This window comes from Anopheles merus, chromosome 2R, assembly GCF_017562075.2.
Source record: "Anopheles merus strain MAF chromosome 2R, AmerM5.1, whole genome shotgun sequence".
Lineage (NCBI taxonomy): Eukaryota > Metazoa > Arthropoda > Insecta > Diptera > Culicidae > Anopheles > Anopheles merus.
Genome location: NC_054082.1, coordinates 698167 through 711763, shown reverse-complemented (window position 1 = coordinate 711763; position 13597 = coordinate 698167). Strand labels below are relative to the sequence as shown.

The 13597-nt window shown below is 47.3% G+C and overlaps 5 protein-coding genes across 7 annotated transcripts; 3 read left to right on the top strand and 2 right to left on the bottom strand.

The window, feature by feature from the left end:
* Positions 1-300: 300 nt before the first annotated feature.
* On the top strand, positions 301-9711 carry LOC121589661 (putative gustatory receptor 28b). Its single transcript, XM_041908740.1, has 5 exons — positions 301-1137; positions 2194-2343; positions 2424-2492; positions 2570-2659; positions 9644-9711. Exons 1-5 carry the CDS (start codon positions 301-303, stop codon positions 9653-9655), a joined length of 1158 nt encoding a protein of 385 aa, XP_041764674.1. The 3' UTR covers positions 9656-9711.
* Positions 2826-8349, bottom strand: LOC121603713 (YLP motif-containing protein 1-like). 3 transcript variants are annotated; one of them, XR_006006700.1, is made up of 8 exons: positions 7682-8348; positions 5904-7604; positions 4766-5835; positions 4420-4674; positions 4235-4288; positions 3781-3832; positions 3193-3581; positions 2826-3113 (listed from the first exon to the last, which is right to left on the bottom strand). XR_006006700.1 is itself a non-coding variant. In XM_041932853.1 (7 exons), the coding sequence occupies exons 1-7, from the start codon at positions 8070-8072 to the stop codon at positions 3280-3282; spliced, it is 3825 nt and encodes a 1274-aa protein (XP_041788787.1). In that variant the 5' UTR covers positions 8073-8348; the 3' UTR covers positions 2826-3279. The 3 variants fall into 3 exon arrangements, 2 of the variants coding, with proteins under 2 accessions (XP_041788787.1, XP_041788788.1); XM_041932853.1 differs by having other exon boundaries at positions 2826-3581; XM_041932854.1 differs by lacking the exons at positions 2826-3113; positions 3781-3832 and having other exon boundaries at positions 3458-3581; positions 7682-8349.
* LOC121603726 lies at positions 8494-9384 on the bottom strand. The gene is made up of 3 exons (XM_041932873.1): positions 9137-9384; positions 8931-9069; positions 8494-8863 (listed from the first exon to the last, which is right to left on the bottom strand). The coding sequence occupies exons 1-3, from the start codon at positions 9254-9256 to the stop codon at positions 8538-8540; spliced, it is 585 nt and encodes a 194-aa protein (XP_041788807.1). The 5' UTR covers positions 9257-9384; the 3' UTR covers positions 8494-8537.
* LOC121603725 (DNA replication complex GINS protein SLD5) lies at positions 9515-10794 on the top strand. The gene is made up of 2 exons (XM_041932872.1): positions 9515-9855; positions 9947-10794. Exons 1-2 carry the CDS (start codon positions 9736-9738, stop codon positions 10520-10522), a joined length of 696 nt encoding a protein of 231 aa, XP_041788806.1. The 5' UTR covers positions 9515-9735; the 3' UTR covers positions 10523-10794.
* A 23-nt stretch (positions 10795-10817) lies between these two features.
* On the top strand, positions 10818-13483 carry LOC121603715 (zinc finger protein DZIP1L). Its single transcript, XM_041932858.1, has 2 exons — positions 10818-10921; positions 10989-13483. Exons 1-2 carry the CDS (start codon positions 10819-10821, stop codon positions 13433-13435), a joined length of 2550 nt encoding a protein of 849 aa, XP_041788792.1. The 5' UTR covers position 10818; the 3' UTR covers positions 13436-13483.
* The last annotated feature ends 114 nt before the right edge of the window (positions 13484-13597 follow it).

The window sequence follows — 13597 nt, the reverse complement described above, 5'->3', positions numbered from 1 at the left end:
CGAATTGGGCGAATTGATCCCTCCTAACTGCTCACATTTGCCCCACCGAATGTACTGATCCTCTAAGCATACACCAAGATACTCGCTACTACTGTGCTACTGCTGAAACACAAGCAACTGATGGTAATTCGTCACTGGAACAACCTACAAAACGAACGGCATTAATCATGCAAAACTCTTCCCGTATGATGAGTTTTATTAATTATCCGAGGTCCATTTTCAATCAACTTAATCACTCTCGAATTCAATGCCCCGTGTGCAACAACCACGCTCGGTAGGGCATTAGTACGGTGGTTCACAATGTCGCACGATGTCGCCATTACGAAAGCGGTGCTGGTGCTTATCAAGTGCTTTGGGCAGCTGTATGGGATTTTACCACTCGCGTCCAAAACGTTTACGTTCGAACAATGCCGCCCAGTGCTCTGGTACAGCCGAACGATCGCGCTGCTACTGATGGTGATCTATCCTTGCGCCTATACCGTACTGCTCACGGATCACGAATTTCCGATCCTTGCGCTCAGCTACTATCTCGTCATGCTTCAGTTCACGCTCAACTACATCATCGTGGGTGTGCTGTATCTGCACGTACTGTTCGACCCTACGCCACTGTTGCACGTGCTCAATGAGCTGATCGAACGGACGCGTGCTCTGCTCCGGCACATCTACCCCCCGGCCGGAGAGTCGCCGGTGGGGCGGCGGCTTTTTTTCAAAACCGTCGCGATCGATTTGCTGCAATCCTTCACGTGGTATGGAACATTTATCTGGCTGCAGCGCAAGTTCGGTGCCACCTATATGCTCGCCTTTTGGTTAAATTCGATCGCCGTGATGCAGATTGTCGCTGCGCTTAACATACTCCTAGCGACCCTCCTCTGGGGAGCGTTTCTCTATCGGCTGATAAACGAACGGGTACGAACCGTCATCGGCAATCTGCTGCAGCTGGATGACGCCGACCGACAGGTCCGAGACAGTGCCACCGGCCGCGAAAGACGATTCATTTGCAACCACATCTACTTGCAACTCACCATTCTGCGCACTCATCACAGTGCGCTTACCAAGTGTATTCAAAACATTGTCGAGTTCTACAACATGCCACTAGCACTAATAATGCTGTATCAATTTTTGATTATTATTTCTGAGGTAAGCAGAAGCGCCTATTTCCACTTCCGGTTTACTTATTCATCCTTCGGCTGTAATTCGGCTAGCGAATAATTGATTGCGAAGAAATGCAACGCACACAACCAGTCACCCAAACGCACACCTTCGGAACGGTTCACCATGTTGTACGGATACTTAACGCTGCTTGTACTACGCCTTCATTTCCACACCGCACAGTGCATTGGATTCGTACCGCTACATTTCAATAAGCAATCGCAATCATTTCAAATCAGCAGATGGCTTACCGTATGGTCACATGCACTTGCTCTAACGCTGCTCTGTATCTATCCGTATGTGTACGTTATCCTGTTAACGGGTATTCGCTATCCAAAGCTTACACTCGTCAACTATCTCGTGTGGATGCAGTGTTCCCTTCACTATGTGAATATTGCACTCATTTACTACCATCTGCTGCCGGCCAGACCAGTGATTCGTGACATTTTTAACGGCTTCGTGCAACTCTTCCGCACCCTCAGCGGTGCCAGCTGCGTTCAGTGGAAAGGGAAGAGCACGAAAAAGAACGTCCTTAAACTTGCGCTCAAAATGATCCTTTGCGATACGCTGCTTTGTGCGCTGTTTGTATTATATTTTGGACAGTTTTTCATACACGACGGCGACATCCAATCACGAATACTCTGGACGCTAAACATATTCTCGGTGTGGCAGAGTGCCATCTTTACGAACTTGCTCGTAGTTACGCTGATCATTGGTGTACATTTTTTGGAAATTCTAAACCATCGCTTATCGCTGTACATTCGGCAAATGCGTGCCCCTACTTGCCACCTGAAACAGCTGCCGCGCCAAATATCAACGTACGAAGCGTTAAAATCCGTCCAACGGAATCATCACCTAGTCACTAGCAATGTCAAATCGTTCATTCATCTGTTGAGGCTACCGATGGCGTGCCTATTGCTCGTTCAATTTGCTTTAATTGTATCGGAAGTATGCATTGGATCGGCTTTCGAAACAGCGGTCAGCGGACACCGTATCTAACAAGCCTCTTGTGATATCGTTTCGTTACAACGCACCAAAACACAGATATTCTACGCGTATACGTCGATCGTGCAAGACATCAAAAACGATGTGGATGTGCCTCTGGGAACGTACATGAGCTCTATACTGTTTGCCCTGTTTGAAGCTATCCAATTTTACTACATCGTATCAGCCAGTTCTGAAATTACCGAAGAGGTTCGTCCAAGCCGATAAGCAAGTTTTGGTGCAGCTCTGCAAGACGCTACTGTAGGCTTCTGTTTTTTTTTACTTTCCAGGCAGAAAAAACCGGCGTGCTGCTAAACGAGTTTCTACCAACCGATCCAAACCCAAGAGTGGAACGATGCGTGAGTACTTTTAAAGCACAAATCTATCTATAACCATTGCTGCCAAATGAGCCGTCTGTGCGTGCGGTTTCTTTTAGATTGAATCGTTCGCTATCGAGCTGTTACACGAAGACTTCAAGATCAATAACTGTGGCATGTACGATGTTGACTACACGTTGATGTTTTCGGTTAGTATCGACCCATCGACCCGACCCCCTCCTTCATGCACCGGTGTACTTACGATTAGTTTGACCACCTTCTTCCAGATGATCGCGACGATAACTAGCTACCTTATCATGTTGGTACAGTTCCAGCTGGCCGAGATTTGAACCGGTTTCGGACATGTTTCACCGACAAAAGCTTCGTGTGCGTTCTATTATGTAGCCAAGTTCTTCTGTTCTGTTTATTGCGCAGTTGCAATTCACCAATTGAGCTATACATTGTGATGAAAATCAGATCGTTATTTCTATTGAACGCTCTCGCGTGTAGCATACCGTACATAACTGCCAATAAAACACGATTTGTCTTACTAATTGCTGAAGTTCCAACACCGGATCCTTGTTCGGTGTACGAAAACGAAAAAACACACACCCACACACAAACGTAAAAAACATATTATGCGACACACCCTGCTCGACACACCTGCAATAATGATCGATTAGTATGCGCGTGCACAATGTTTCCTAGTTCCCATACAGGAAGCCATTCCATTTCCACTCACATTCAACGGGGAAATCCCAAATCAGTCCATTGAAGCTCCCCCTACATCTCACTTACTACATTCAGCGCAATTGAAACATCCGTCCTCCTAGGACTGTTTCTTCACCCTCTCGATGTACTTCGTTTGCGTGAGCGCGCTGGATCCTTCGGACGGGTCCATCATGCGCCTCCAGTCCGTGACGCCGACCACGAATCCTAGTTGACGCATCTTTTCCTGCGCTTTGCGCTCCTCGACATCGGCCCATCGTACGCGTTTCTTCTTCCCGCCGGACTTTGAGCCGTCCTGGCATTCGTCCTCGTGCTGCTCGTCGGCATTCACGTCGTCCAGCTGCAGATAGTCCTCCAGTGTGGGTGGTCGCTTCAAGGGTTTGCTGGTACCATCCAGCCTCGCTAAACAAATGAAAAGCAAAACATTCAAAGCAAAACAAAAGGCACATGAATGAACTTGTTTACGCAAGGAGCTAACGCAACCAATGCTAATATTTCGAGGACAGAAAACAGAAACAATAGTACGCGTATTAAATTATTCGTTTAAAGGCAAACATCGATTAGCGTTAAATACAATAAATAGTAAACAATTAATACCAACCTAAATTCTGCTCACTGGCGTCGTGGTCCCATTTACTCGCGAACAAGTCACACTATATGCACGCGATATATTTACCAAGTAACAATTGTTAAGAAAAAATCGTATCATTAAGACGCAATACGATGTCCTAACTCATCCACAATCACTTACTATAGAAAAGGTCAAAGTTGTGATACTAATAATAATACACCTCTCACGAGAGAAGGTGAAAAACGCAAATTGCTACATCTACTTGTTAAGTGCATCGTTAAAGATCAATCTTATCAATCAATGTACTAATCCCCGAGTTTGCTCACAAAATGGCAGCTCGTTGTGGCATTCAGTAAACGAAATATAGTGACTTCATTGGATTGGCATTGGATAGCGCAATAGGGGGGAAATTAAAATCCTTCTCATCTGTTGGTTCATCACTTCCAACCATCAATCAATGCCGTCGAATTAATCAATATCTCACCTCAGCAGTACCATCCGCAAAGCTGTCGTTACTGTCGTCGTGTGATGTACTGATCTACAAGCGATTGAAAAGAAACGTAAACCGTTAAAAGGAATTAAAGCAATGGCATTATTCGCTTGTCACACAAACGTTCAAAACAACATCATTTCAGAGGTAAAGATCGAACTAAGCTACTATTTTCCTACTTGTTCCAACAGGCCCTGGTCGTCTACTCCGTACGGCTCCTCCTCATCGTCCCCGACTAGTTCCATATCGGCCACCATCGTGTCCGTTTCTTCCTGTAGCTCCGGTTCCAGCAGAGAGTTGAAATTTATTTGCACGTGATCATCCGGAGCCATGGCCCAATTGTCGGCGTACGCTTGAATCTCCGCCTCCGTTCGGTTGTGAATATTTTGCCGGGCACAATCTTCCACATCCGTTTGCATCGTGCACGTGTACACCTAAGAAATGGTACAACATTGTCAAGGAACAGAGCGCAAAGCGATACAGAAACTCTTTCACCACCCAACGAACGTGCAACGACAACCTTACCTTAAAACCGTTGCTTCGCGCGTAATTGTGAAATTCACAGTAAGTTTCCAGCCGATGATTGCAACAATCGACAATCACAAAATCGAACAATCGCTCCGAAATCGTACGCTTGAATGCTTTCAGCAGATTCTGCACATACACATCCTCCATTTCCGCGTCAAACTCGTACAGCGATCTAGTAAGCTTTGTGATCCTTCCCGTCACGGGATCTTTCTCCTCCTCCTCTTTATCGACCAGAAAATAGTCGTCGAGACTTAGCACCCGTGGAGATTGGCCAAACGATTGCTCCTTATTTTTAATCAGACGCGCTAGATGCGATTTCCCGCTTCCCGGTAGGCCACGTATCAAAAAGCATATTCGCAGTGGTCGCTGATAGCGCCCCGGTGGCAGTAGCAGATCCTCTATATCGATCATCTGTATTGGGGAAAGATTTTGCGAGGACAGTGATGACACTGGAGATTCTGGACGATCGTCCAAGAGCTCTTGTTTGATGGGTGGTTTCACACATTCGTCATTGCTTTGATATGCAAAACCATCATCACCATCTGGCAAGCCGTCTTCATCCGAGCTCAAATCTTCCAAATGCATCTCCGGCTCCTGTTTACACACCATAGGGCTAGGCATTGGCTCGGGTTGTGCTGGTTCTGGCTCCGGTTGGGCTGCTGTTGGCTCTAGTTGTTGTTGTGGTTGTTGCTGCTGATCCAGCTGTTGCTCCTGCTGCTGCTCCTGCTGCTGCTCCTGCTGCTGCTGCTGTTGCAATTGCTTCAATTTTTGCTTGCGAATGGACGACGGACGCTTACCACGCTTTGTGCTAAGGCAGTTAGGCCTGTTATCGTTCATCAGAAGAAATTTGCTTGGATAGTTGGGATTGCTTTCCTCAGGATTGGGATTCAGATGCATTTGAGCCAATCGTTCCAAACCCGTCACGGATCGATCTTGCGCAGCAGACTGATTAGATAGCGGCCATTGTTGACTCTGCTGCAAAGGAGCAGTCGTCGGTGGTGCATTTGCCACGCGCGAATGGTTGTAATCAAAGCGTTGCGTATTAGTGCCGAATCCATTTTCGTTCGCTGAAAATTAAAAAAAAAAGCGCTTGAGCTCATTGTAAAGTTAAAAATTGAAGCAAAAACAAACATACCTCCCCGAGCGTTATTATTCATTCCACGGAATTCGGCTCGCCTACTGTTGTTGTTCAGTCTATTGTTGTTTGCAGTGTACTGGTTGACGCCACGGTGTCCGTAGTCTATAACACGCCCTGTCGGCAATTGTTGACTGGCTACCGGTCTTGTATTCCTACAGTTGGAATAATCAAACACCTGCTGCGGTTGAAAGTAGTCATCGACAGGTTCACTTTTTATCGGTGTCTTAACGGGTGGCAAGGGTTTGGGCATTGCAACGGGCGCCCGGTTCACCTCGTCGGGCGGCGGCTCTAACAACATACCGGCACGTAATTTGGACGTTTTCAAAACTTGAATCGCTAGCAGCATCTTATTTTTACGCTCATCGAAGCTTTGCACATGTTCGTATCGATCGTAAATTTCCTGGTACTCTTCCTCCGTCATCCACTCCGGTTTTGGCACGGCCACAGGACGACCCAGTTCCGGATCGATCTCGTACTCTGGATGATTGGCTGCGAACGTTGGTGGCGGTCTATCGAAACGTGGTATTTTGGGCAACGGTGACCCATCGCCTGAATAACCATCGTTGAACGACCCATTCTCAGACGTTGCGTCCGAATTTCTGCTCGACCGATCGCGCTGTGGTCTATTGTTGCCAGGAGGAAGTAGCATAGGAGGTGGTCGGCTAAGATCAACGTCTACTAGTGGCGGAGGCACATACGGATTAAAACCCTGCGGCCTGTTACGAAAGCCGGCTGTGGGACATTCCTCTGTCGTGCCACCACCAGACTGCATCGTCGATGGCGGTTGTTCCTTTGAACCGTTAAATCTAGACGCGTTTGGATGTGGTTCATTTCTTTCAACCATACCATTAGCTGGCCGTTCGTTGGGCATCGACGGCTCCAACGTAGCTGCGCTAGTGTTGCTTGTTAGCTGAGCTAAAGCGGCAACTAGAGGATTTGGCGCATTTGCTCCACTGGCACTGCCGCCTGCACCATTTGCTGAAATTGTTTTTCCCACTAGTTGCAACAGAGCGTTCACATTTGGATCGTTCAGTAGCGTGCTGATCATGTTGTCCGGGCTAGGTTTGGTCTCCTTGGGCTTTGGCTCTTCCTCTTCGTTTGACAGATCAATCACATTTTCATCCAACTTTGCCTTTTTGGGAACCGGTTGAGGTGTCTCGTCGATCAGATCCAGACCGGGTATACCGCCATCGCGACCGGCCTTGCTAGGACTGCTGAACAAATTGTGTAGATGCATACTGTTGGCCGCATCGCTTCCAGCTTGATGAGTATTTTCTTCAGCCATGCCACCAGTGCTTGCTGGCGTAGTATTGGAAGTACAGTTAGTAGGTTCCTGTCCGGGTGGCCTTGGTGGTTGTGATGGCTGCGGGGGTTCCGAGGGAGGTTGCGGAGGTGGTTGTGCAGATTGCGGTGGTGGTGGGGGTGGTTTCTGTAGCGAGATTGACAAAGCCGAGCTATGGGGAGGCTGGGACGCGGCACTATGCGCCCTCTTTCTCCGTCGCAGTTGTTCGCGATGATCAAGCAACTTCTTACGCTGCTCTTCATACTTTTGCTCGTACTCGCGATACGCTGCCTTGTCCGGGTGATTAATATTCGTCCTTTTCCACGTTTCAAACTCTTGCTCCCATTTGCGAAACTGCTCATCGAAGGCGATCTCCTCGGGACTTTTCTCTTCCGGCGGAGGTGGTTTCTCGGTAACTGTGACGAGTGGACAAAAGTAAGAAAAATGTTAATGCTAGGTATCGGGGGGGCATAATAAACGTTCAGCGCATTACTTCTGCCCATCCGCAATTCATCCGGATGTGGTTCCGAGGGCGGTGGTGGAGCAACCATGCTCATCGAACCAAAGGCTGGTCCTAGCGGCAGCGGAGCCGCCACGTAAGGGTTAGCTAACACGTTCGGCACACTTTGCGGCATCGGAGCGGCCACAGGCGGCAACGCACTGCCCGTTTGCTGTGCGTATTTTTCGCCGTACATTGCATACCACTGGGCGTACTGCTGCTGGTACTGCTGCCATTGCCATTGATTGTACTGATCGGTATTGACCGCTCCGTAGCCCGGTAGCGGCACAGCTGGGGGCATTGTATGGGCCGTGGGCAATGGCGGTGGATACTGCGGATTCATGACCGGCGGTGGCATTGCCGACCAATTGTTTTGCCAAGACATGATGCTTTTTTGTGTGTTCCTTCCAGAATTTACATGACCCTACGGCTGCCCGCAAGACACCACCACCACTGCGCTTGGCTGGATAACGATCAGAGTGGAACGGTTGCACTGTAACACTCGAGTATTTTTCACTAACTTTACAAGGAACAGCGTTTCTTTCTCAAACAACGGGGGCATAACACGATTCTTTCTCAAAAAGATATCTTCATTTCGTCCACTTTGTTTTGAGGCAAATTTTCATTCTAAACCAGCTTTTGACAACTCACTGACATTTGGCCGCTTGCCTACCGTGCTGCCAGCCAACATCATCATCTTGCTTTTCCAGTAAATGAGAGGGGAGGGGAGGCAGGGGCACATACACATGTCATCGAAATAGAAAAATAATAATATCGAAACCGGGATTGTTATTTTCCGTTTTTTAAATATGTATGTACATAACCTTGTTGCTGTTCAACTTTCGCTACACTATCGACGCCGCCGACCGCGAACCTGCGTCCATCCAGGATCGATGGCCTCCTCCTCAATAAACTTTGTGCTGGAACCGCATGTACTTGGGTTCACCTGCTCCGAACCTACATCCATGGCCGATGCCGGTTCCACGTCCATGTCCTCTGGATCGTTTGTGTCTTCCTCACTTTCGCTACCGCTGTCGTCTATTGGCTGATACTTAATCTTTGCTCCACTCACTATCCACATTTCGCACGGGACCATCGTGTGTAGTTCGGCCTTCACTTCTTCCTCCTTGCCTTCCTTCAACATTCTCAAGTACTTTATCAACACTGCGCTAACCTCTGCAAAATCGAAACGAATGTAAATCGTCAGTCACAACCTTTGACTCCTACATCCTAAATTACATACCTTGAGTGGATTCGTCTTCACAAATAGTCTCAAATTCCTGATCCATTATCTCTTCCAACACCTCGCGCAGATCGATGGCGTCAACATTCTTGTTCTCAGTGCAGTACGATGTTACGTAGTCGATTAGCTCTATTGCAGTCTGTAAGGAATAGTACAAGTTAGTCGGTAAATCTTCCGGAACATTTGCTTTACATTCATCCACTTACATTTAGTCCTAGCGGGCCTCCCATGCCATGCTCCACCGCGAGCCGCAGTGCAGTCCAGCGATTCAGCACGTTTTCTACCACCACGCGAAACGATTGCTGCAGCGCTTGTTGACTCGCCATTGTTCGGTGTTGAAACTTTGGGCTTATTTTATTTCACACTATTTTCTACGGTTTTATTAGCTAAATGAGGCCAATTTGCTTTTTTTCTAAATCATCGTAAACACACAATTGTGGCGAGCCCGGACCAACCAGGTAATGTCATTACACTTGACAACCCGATGCAATCACAAACACACTTGACGTGACTTTTGTGGACTTCATTTGCCGCAGGATTATCCTTTATTTTATTTTTATCACATCTTTTAACTTACGTCTTTAAATTCACATAATCTAATTGATCATTTTTCTATAGATTTTGTTGTGAGGAAAAGGCGAACAGTTTTAAGCCATTTTTATCCAGCAATACCCATTCGTACTGTTGTGCTACCTCCTCCAATCTGATTTCAGCTGTTCCGGTAATTGTCATCACATTCGCGCGCGAATCGAAACGAGCCAAGTACGGGCCGGTCGAACACAACTTTCAATAATCGCTTTGTGTGATGGAATACAGTGATCTTGAGTCGGAAAACACAGATTTACTTCGCAATGGAACAAGCAATGCTGACGTCGACGCTGAATTCGAAGACGACGAAGAAGAGATACAAATGTCCTCACAAGAGGTAAACAATGGGACGGGGCTAACACAAGCGATTGTTTACTCTGTTGCTATCCAGCGTACCCCGCTAATGCTGTCTAATTAATGTATTTCAGGTCCTGGAAGCTCTTCAACGAGCTTGGATAAATGAAAAGTTTGCTCCCGACCTGCTGCCTTATGAAGACGCTCTGGTGGAAATGGTCATGATACAGCTTGTGCACATGGAGGAAAATCTGGCCACGGCAAACAAGAACGATCTGCTCTACATCGTACATCGGATGGAGGTGGAAAGGATCAGGTTCATAGTGGCAAGCTATCTGCGCTGCAGACTGCAGAAGCTAGAAACATACGCGCCACACATTATCGAAGTGGAGTCTGGTAGGCCCCGCAACTCGAAACGTCTGTCGGCTGCTGAGCATAAGTTTGCCGTAGATTTTCACGAGAGCGTTGAAAACCATTTCAACGAGCTAGTCACTCGCCACATGCCACAAAACCATCAAGACGATGAGCGGGCGCGCCGGGTGATTCCCAACCTGGATACGCACGTGTTTGCCCGAGCCAGGCAGGATGTCGGAGAATATTCATTAGCCGGCGGTGAGCTTTCCATCAACATACGGGCCGGAGCGGTGCATCTGTTCAGGTATTGCGATATTGAGCCATTAATAATAGAGGGTCAGCTGGAATTAATTTAGTATTTAGCGCCACGGAACACGACCCAACATGCCTTTCAGCGTATGTAGGCCAAAGGGAGTCAGAGGATTGTTTGTATTGCACAATATGGTTGCTATGGCAATGTTAGGGTAGTTGCGTCGTAACAAAAATACTTTTTCTACCTTCGTGTCTAAACAGTGAGTAAACAGTGGCCAAAGTGATACAAATTGTTTGCGAGGAAAAGTCGTCTCGATCAGGAATGAAAATAAAATAAGTAATTGTCAGCAAAGCACATAGCGCGGCGCAAATAATACACCCAGTGCTCGATATAAACAGTATGTCATACAAATGGCATCACAATTTTCCGAAAATCGCAAGGGAAGCCGGATTCACTATCCGTGAGCTGTCGGTAGGACATTGCATCGATTGGCGGTTTATAGGTACGCGGTTGTCCCTGGCTCGTCCTTTCTCTCGACACTAACACGTACTGATTTCATCCATTCACAGCATCCATCGATCCTTATGGCATTGTGAGTGACAAAGATTACGAAAAACTTGACGAATTCATTCCACACATATCCGAAGTCCCTATTGGAAACGTGTTAAGCAACCGGATTCTCGACCCAGCGATTGGGAAGTACTTTGTTCTTGCTCAATTTAGCATACAGTATCTGTTGTTTTGCAAACAGTTTCTGGACGAGACAGTGTTGGAAATTAGAAACACCATACAAACATTACAGGATGAAAATGCGCGACTCGAAAAAATGAACAAGAAACGTAGCGAAGAGGTGACCCAGCTGCAGAGAAAGCTACAACGTGCCGAAACCATGGAACATCAGCAGCACGCGCAGCCAATTTATCCATGCACAAAGTGTACGAAAAATTTCATCAGCTCAGAACTGTTGAATGCGCACATGGTACGGAAGCATGCCAGCAATGTTCAGCGAACAGCAGAGCCTACACTCGAGCGTAAACCCGCTACTACCGATACCAACTTGATAAACACCATAAAACTCGAACTGGAAGTGAAACAACTGAAGGAGCGGCTAAATGCCACCGAGAAGGACCTACACCTCCATCGTAGCAAGCACCATCGCTGTCGGGTTTGCTCGGAAGATAGCAGCAGTGCGACCGACAGACCACCGGCAAAAGTACTCCACAGTGTGGCAATACAAAGCAACCTGACGGATGATAAAGATTCAAACGACGAGAAGGTGGCTCAAACTCAGACAGAAACCATGCCACAGTCGGAAAAGTCCGCTATTGATGAGCAACGAAAGGACCGAGCGCCAGCCGGTGACTTTATATCGAAATCCGATCTTCAATCGTTTTTGGACGAGCAAAGGCGTCTTTTCGAAAGTTGGAAAACGGGGGAAAGACAAACGCTTAACCAGGAAATTGAAACCGTGAAAAGAAATCTGGTGGATGTCATTCAAACCATCGAAAAGTCCGAACGAAATACTCCCACACCGGTGGTGGTAGACGAGAGTGGCGGTATCTGGAAGGAACGGTATCGTGAGTTGGAAAAGATATATGAAACCAGTCAAAGGCAGGCCCAGGAAGCGATCGTGTCATTCGAGAAGGTTTACACACAAAAAGTGGAACAGCTGGAAAAATTGCTCCGCGAAGCACGTGCCATAGAGCGTAAAGAAATTCAAAATGATAGCAGCACCGGACACACAGACCTTGGCACGCCACATAGCTTGACTCATTTAAAAACAGTCACTCTTCCAACGGTTGTCATAGAAAGTGTATCCGTAGTCGAGGATCCTGTGCAGCAGAAGGAAGAGTACACTAAACATAACATGCAAACGATCTCTTCCGAGTCCGAACAAGCGGAAAGTGATAAAGAACATGAAACCAACACCAACATCGAAACCCTCAAGACACACCACCAGCTGGCCGCTAAAAGTTCACCCTTGGTAGAAACATCGCAAAAACCATCGCAGGTCACAGAATCCAAGCCGCAAGCGCAACCTTCCAGTCAAGCTTTACTCATTTCGCCCAAAAAACAAATATTGACCCAGTTTCGTGCACGCTTGAAAGCGATCGGAGTTGATCCGAGATCGAAGCTACTGTTTGGCGAAAATTTAAATGCCGCTTGCAAAGCTTTAGCGGACCGGCGGGATGTGCAAAGACAAAAGCACGGCCACTTTTTCGTCACCCGTAACCAACTGCTTTCCAGGGTTGAGCAATTGGCACGAGTTAAAATTGGAGACGGTGCTCAGACGAAGGAATCGGGCCAAATGAAAACGGCACACGATAAACCCATCGTCATGGGCAGAGAGAAACATTTCCCTTCCGCTAGGGGACCCGTGATCAAACCTCGCCTGAAAACATCTTCTGCGATGGAGTTACTTCCTTCGAAGCAAAAGCTACATCTTCCGGACACTGGGGCAGTGCAACATCATGCCGATATGAACGTGTTCAAAAGCAAAGCAATCTTTACGGGCGGATCCAGCGCGCCACCGCACAGACCGACCATAAAGCTTACCGATGACGACATTATTACGGTACATGCAGACGTGACGGCTATGTCCGGACAGGAAGACTTAACCATCACGCCGAACCCGTCGAAGCGCGCCTCCATTTCCAGCTACGATCAGCAGGTAGAACGGTTGCTACACACACCCATTAAAACGATACATCCTGCAGCAAAGACGCCCGACCGCGTGCAAGATTCAACGGTGGAGGAAACCATCCCTTCCAGCAACAATGAAACAATTGACAGTGTTTCAACACTCAAACCGATCCCCAAGAAACGTGTGTTATTTAATTTGGACAAAGAAGATTATACCAGAACCCTTGGCACATCCGTCGTAGTAAGTGCAGGGCAACCCGGGCCCGTAGCAGAGGAATATGCACGATCACATCAAAAACCTAATGCACATACGGTATCGAAGGTGGACGACGAATCCGATTGGAACATTAGCAGCTTCGATGAAGATAAATAATAGCACACAAAGGTACGCAATAAAACGTTTTTTGCATGTTGTTTTTAATTTTCTATTCTCTCGTTTGCATCTCGTTCGATTGTTACCGGCCGGTTGGAAATTAGTTTCCTCAGTACATCTTTCTTCCAACTTGATATCACGTGGTTTCAGTAGCTTTCACTT